The 6342-nt window shown below is 42.2% G+C and overlaps 2 protein-coding genes across 2 annotated transcripts; both read right to left on the bottom strand.

Annotated features, from left to right (window-relative positions):
• Positions 1-2482: 2482 nt before the first annotated feature.
• Positions 2483-4222, bottom strand: LOC147445311 (uncharacterized). The gene is made up of 2 exons (XM_086525996.1): positions 3424-4222; positions 2483-3385 (listed from the first exon to the last, which is right to left on the bottom strand). The coding sequence occupies exons 1-2, from the start codon at positions 3787-3789 to the stop codon at positions 3155-3157; spliced, it is 597 nt and encodes a 198-aa protein (XP_086382122.1). The 5' UTR covers positions 3790-4222; the 3' UTR covers positions 2483-3154.
• A 14-nt stretch (positions 4223-4236) lies between these two features.
• LOC147445310 (uncharacterized) lies at positions 4237-5043 on the bottom strand. The gene has a single exon (XM_086525995.1). It carries the CDS (start codon positions 5041-5043, stop codon positions 4249-4251), a length of 795 nt encoding a protein of 264 aa, XP_086382121.1. The 3' UTR covers positions 4237-4248.
• Positions 5044-6342: the final 1299 nt, after the last annotated feature.

Raw genomic sequence — 6342 nt, 5'->3', positions numbered from 1 at the left:
GGGAGAAGGAGAAACATGAGAGTTTTGGAGTGTCAGGTTTAGGATGAAATGATGTGGTAGTGTAAGGTGAAGGTGAGGGTGTAGAGCTTGTTGTAGATTGTGTAGATGATGAAGGTGTAGAAGGCTCTACACCTGGAGAGGTAAGTCGTGCAATAGCTTGAGAAAAAAGTGCAAGATTGTGCACCCTTCACATAGTTATCTTTATACGCACCGTGAATGCTCCACAATCTTGCTCTCTTGGTTTTATGGCCTTGTCATCATGTGACAACCAATCATTGGTGTAGCCGCCTACTCACTACTTGAAAGATTTTGTCCTTGATTGTTTATTGCATGTGACCGTTCGGATTGCCAGAGTGGAGTGGTTTTGGATTTATGAAAGCCTGAACTGGAAATAATCCATCTACTGATTTCATCAATTTGTGACAACTTTCCATAATTGGATAGATGTGGAATAAATCTAGTGGTTTGCCTTTTGAATCTGAATGGTTTTTTGGTGCTGGTCCTACTAAGATTTCCTTTGATCTAGCATAATACAATTTGACCTTGGCCCCATTGTAAACTCCAAGTAACATTAATCCAAATAAGTTTCTTAACCATATTGTTTTACTTGAGAATACCTAGTCTGAAACCTCATAGGGTCTAGACCATGCTATCTTCAAATTACCAAATTTGACTGATATAGCAGTACCGGATCACCCTTCTTGAACTCTTTGACCTTGATTTTACTATCATGCCAATATTTCCTTCTGTGCTTAAAAACCTATTGTTGTATAATAGCTTGTTGACTGAGTTTAGCCAGCTATAACAACTCATCCAATAACTGTTTCATATTTTTATTGAAATCCATGCCACGTTCTACTACCAAAATAAGATTGGAATTACAAACTCCATTGGAACTACTGCCTCTATTTTATACACCATTCAGAATGGTGGCATATCAGCTACCTTGTAAGCAGTCCTATTGGCCCATAATGTTGTCTAAAGTTTGGCATCTCACTCATGTGGCTATTTTTGGACAATTTTAGTCAAAATAGTCTTTTTGGTCTTGTTTCTGCTTTCTGCCTAACCATTACACCTAGATAATAGGGCGTTGTTTTTCGTGCTTAAATGAGAAGATCCAAGCCAATATCTAAATTGTTTTGTTTATGAAGTGTGTTCCTTGAGACAATCTAAAGTGGACATTCATATCTGTAGATGATATGCTTCTATAAGAATACAACTATTGATCTAGCAATGTTAACTTGTAAGGCTTTAGCTTCCACCCACTTGCTAACATAATAAGTGGCCATAATGATGTACTCGTTATTTCTTGGAGTAACGATCTTGAATGGCCCCATAAAGTCTAAACCCCTGCTTCATGAATATTTTCAGTGGATGTGTTGGAGGTGTCATGTCAGCTATTGTTTGCCTTTCCATCCTTTGACAAACTTCATAGGTTTTGAGAAATGCTCTGACATCTGCCATCATAGTCTACCACCAGAGGCCTTCTTGTAAAATTTTCTTATAAGTGATGTCAGTGGAGAGATGTCCAGCTGCATCTCCTTAGTGATGACTTGCATTCTTCCTTGCATCAAAGATACCATCAATACCCAATCTATAATGGGCTCCTCCAATAAAGAAAAAATTTAGACTCTTTATAACCAATGCCTTTTTCTTTACTTGAGAACAATCCTCTCAAAATTCTCCTTTTTGAAGAAAATCATAGACCTCTTGCCATTCTAGATCTGGTCCATCTTCAGTTGTACTCTAGAATAATTCAGCATCTACTTGTTCTTCCCTTAATGATTCTTATGAACACCCTTCTAAAATTTTGGAAAGAAAATCAACACCACAATGGTTTTTCTTTGCTTTTGAAAGATCTTGAATTCAAATTTCATTAAGAACATCATCCATCTGCCGAGTCTTCCTTGAATAATGACTTTGTTGATTAAATAAAACAAAAGACCGATGATCCACATAAAAGCGATACATCTTTCCCAATAGATTGTGTCTGGACTTGGTAGCGTTGAACACCATTCCAAGTGCTTCTCTTTTAGTAGTAGAGTATCCTTGGTCAGCCAAGCTAAACCTGTGACTAGTATAACTCCCATCACCATTGTAGATAAATCAACATGCACGTGAAAGATCACATCCCAATCTGGTTGACAAAGAAATGGCTTCCTACTGTGCGCATCTTTTAATCACTGGAAACTTTGCTCGCATTCCTAGGTCCAAATGAAACTATTTCCTTTCTTGGTTAATTCATACAAAGGAAGTGCTTTGGTTGCAAATGGATGAATAAACCGTTGATGACACCTTGGACAAAGACACCCAGAACACCACACCTACTCTTTCCAATACGTCGAAGGCCTCTCTCTCTCTCTCTCTCCCCAATGTTTGTTGTCAAGAAATTGTGAACTTTTGTGGTCCGATACTATGAATATTCGTGGAGAGAAATATTCAAGGGTTTTGTTGATGATTACAACCATCTACTATGCATGAACATTGAGCACCTCAGACTCTTGGGGTGTACCCTAGATGGAGTCTAGTCTAACTGACTCTTACATAGAAATCTCACATAGGCAAGCTATGTTATTAACTAGCTCCTTAACAATTAATAGAGAGCTCTCCACACTTTTGTACGCTCAAAAGAAGAGACTTTATTTATCCTCTACATATCACAACCCTGTACACATACATGATAAACCTTCGCTAAAAACTTCAAACTACACACGGTGAACTATCCCTTTTTCCTTGCAATTGGCGACAACTCCTTTAGCCTGCATTCTTTTTCCCATGCTCTCAAGACTTTCGACCCTCCCTTCTCTCTTTTCATGAAGCTCTTGAGAGCTCGGCAGCGGCATGACCAAGCAACTGTCCTTCAGCTCCCCTTGCCTTCTCTCTCACCTGGTGCCGACCCTCTTTAATTAATGGCGTCTATTGAAATTGTATGTGCTTGATTCAGAGCACTCTCTCCTCAAAGCTTTGAACCTGGGCACTCCTTGCTTCCGCCTCCACATAGGCTTGTAGCTCTCACACGGCGTTCGGCTTTGACTTCCTCAGCAATAGAGAGCTCCTTCAGTAACTCTCTCCTCAAAGCTTTGAACCTGGGCACTCCTTGCTTCCGCCTCCACATAGGCTTGTAGCTCTCACACGGCGTTCGGCTTTGACTTCCTCAGCAATAGAGAGCTCCTTCAGTGGGCTGCTTCCCTTGCAACACGTCCCACCATAGCTCTGTCTTGATGCCTTCTTCTCTTGCACCCCTTCCTTGAGCTCTTTGTGGCACTTCTTCTTCTAGCATCCCAATTGGCAAAACACTGCCTCCTTTCAAGCTTCTCAATCGTGGCTCGCCCTTCCTACTCGAGCTCCCTGCAGCATGTCTCCTTTTCCAACTTGGACCTCCAACCTGCGGCACCCCCTCTACAATTTGACTACGCAACATACCTTTCTAGTTATCTTCAAACCTCTCTCTGGTGTCCAACTTGCAACCATGTATGCTGCAACGCCCGCTTCCAAACCACCCTCTTGGGTTCCCTCTTTGTCACCCTCCTTTGTAGCATTCGAGCCCTGATTAATCTGAGAGCCCCCCCCTTCTTCATGGCAAGGTAGTTGGTTCGAGGGCCTTCTCCACTTGGCAGCCCATGCTTCCCCTGGCACTGCTTTCCCTTGGTGGCGGCTCCACGTGATGGCCATCTCGTTGACGAATAAAAACGATGCATTATTTGCATTTAAAAAAAAACGAGTTGATTCCCACCAAAAGCCTCGAACTTCTTTTAGCCATTCTCCATCACTCACTAAGATGGCTCCCATCACGAATATACATCCATCATTGCCTTCTCGTAAAAACTTCCACCCACTCGACAATTACATAGTCAATACAAACTATTTTGAGTTCTCAAGATCCGAGCTTGCATGAGCTACCTCTCCTAGTTTCTCCACCAATGTCTTGCATTGATAACATTCATCTCTCAAGGTAGCTTATTTGTATCTTACATTTCACCAACTTCTTTCGACTACTTGGTACCCATGTTTTCCTTGCTGGTCGAAGATTCATGTCCTACATGACAATCAATTTTAAGCTTCAAAGCAGGTCGATCTTGGAGCAAAAAGGTCCTGATGGTCTCAACTTGCAATGCTGGCACTCAGATAGGCCTTGATTCTGCTTTAACACTTTCACAATTATTACGGAAGTGACCGACCTTTGGATTGCCTTGCTCTCAGATGCACTGGCTAAGAATAATCTTGAATTAATCATCTTTGCCCAACCCTCTAGTTGAGCATGAACCAACCCTCTATTTGAGCATTCATTCTCAACTCAAGCTTTACTAGAGAACTATGTACACATGCCGCCAAGAAACCTGTACAGTATGTTTGAAAGCTCTGAAAACATGAAAAAAATACCATATATACATTGTAGTTGGCTTTGAGATCACTCCCTCTATTGCCTTCATAGCTAGAGACTCGAACTAGTATCCCACCTGGATCAAAGGGAAAGCTCCCACCCTCCAAGCTTGAAGACCAACTCCCACCTGGAACCCGAACATAACTAGTTGGCATGACATACATCAGCTTTGCACCAAAAGCCGCATCATAAACCCTGCCATAAACATGTGTGCATACGATGGGGTTTCTCTCTATAGTATTAAATGCACAAGATCCTGTCTTTGGGCCAACATAAGCCAAACCATGCTCCAAAGCTTGGGAAACACTTGTCACACCATCATGATCAAGAGCACTAACCTTCAAGAGGCACTGAAAAGCATACATCCCTGCAAACAGGTATATGAAGCCCTTAAAGACATTAGCCGCATCCGTATAAGCCAAAAACTCCCTTGGAACACCTGTGGCCAACTCAAGAGGCACTCCCTCATCAAGCAAATGATCAAGAAAATCATAAGTAACATCTTCAAGCATACTAGTATCAAAAGGAGAAGAAAGAAGTACATAATCACCTTCTTCTGGTAAGAGACTGTCAAGAAAACCAATATCATCACCTCCATCATCAAACAAACTTTCTACTTGCACCATATCCTCACACCCACTGCCGCCCTCCCACATAGACATAATCTCATCACCATCAAACACATTCAGAGCTTCTAAATCTGCATAAGGAACGGCCATGTCCTCATCGACAAGCTCATCTGCAAACACCAGATCCTCTTTGATAGGAATCTCGTCTAATACAACCTCAATCTCTATCACCACCTCCTCCTTGGCAGCATATGATTTCCCAATCCCTTGCTTTGGCAGATCTCTTGCCAACATACAAACCACAGCTTCCTATTTTGAATGCACTTGCTCACTCGTCACATGATCAGTTAAGGAAGACATGAGTTCATCCCATACCTTCTTAAACTCCAAGTTGACATCAAAACAATGAAAAGGGAATACTTTCTCATCCTCGACACATGATGACACACACTCCAAGACTGCATCTCCACCATCAGCTCCCACAGAGTCTGCTAGGGGGTGGAGACACCTCTCCACGGTCACACACTGACTCTGGAACCTGTTGCACCTCTATATGCTGCTCATTGCAAGGCTGCCAACCCTCTTGATTTGGCAAACCAGCTCATGATACCCCCTTGAAATCTTCATCTAAATTGGATACACCATCTGAATATAGACCATCCACTTCACTGTCTTGCTCTGCTACAGTCTGTGCTCCATCAAGCATTGCACCTAAAAGCTGGTTGGGAGTCCCAAAATATTCAGCACTATCTGAGCATCTGCCGCTCCAATCAGTTGTTGCAGATTCACTTGCATATCCACTGCTGCTTGTAGAACTCGATGACTCTTCACTATTCGAGTGATCCGCCTTTCCTTCAATGGTTGATCCCATGAATCACTTTTGGTCTTCACAAAAGGCTACAAGCAGAGCTAGCTTCACCTGGTACCAATTCCTTTGGTTTGTTCGCTGAGAGGTTGCAGTAGAGTTTCCATGCACCACCTGAAAGCCCTTGCCAAGCATAATCCACCCTTTCTTCATCGTTGTAGATGTGCAATTCTTCCATTTCTAGCCTAGGAGCCATATCCAAGGTCGAATTCTTTTCCTTGGCGCTCCACTAAACCACCTGCCAATCTTGGAATACACCATTTGTAGCCACTTAACACTTAACAACTTCAATACTTTAACAAAATCAAAATTATCCTTGGTATTTCACTTAAGGCCTTGTCTGGGAGCTTTACGATGCTAAAAAAAAAATCATTCCCCAGTGGGATTGCCAGAAGATGATGACACCTTGGACAAACATACCTAGACCACCACACCTACTCTTTCCAATAGGTCAAAGGCCTTGCTCTCTCTCTTCCCTCTCTACCCAATTTTTGTTGTGTCAAGAAATTGTGAATTGTTTTGGTTCG

The sequence above is a fragment of the Adiantum capillus-veneris genome, chromosome 12 (genome assembly GCF_014529385.1).
Source record: "Adiantum capillus-veneris isolate H3 chromosome 12, ASM1452938v2, whole genome shotgun sequence".
NCBI classification, from domain to species: domain Eukaryota; kingdom Viridiplantae; phylum Streptophyta; class Polypodiopsida; order Polypodiales; family Pteridaceae; genus Adiantum; species Adiantum capillus-veneris.
Note: the sequence above shows the minus strand (reverse complement) of the source record. Positions and strands in the feature narration are given on the sequence as shown.

Excerpts from the sequence above, each read along its gene's own strand:
- LOC147445311 (XM_086525996.1), bottom strand. The coding sequence starts at position 3,789 with ATGGGAGCCATCTTAGTGAGTGATGGAGAATGGCTAAAAGAAGTTCGA. Across the intron at positions 3,386-3,423 it reads GTTTGAAGATAACTAGAAAG|GTTGGAGGTCCAAGTTGGAA; the intron begins GTATGTTGCGTA and ends GGGGTGCCGCAG.
- LOC147445310 (XM_086525995.1), bottom strand. The coding sequence starts at position 5,043 with ATGTCTATGTGGGAGGGCGGCAGTGGGTGTGAGGATATGGTGCAAGTA.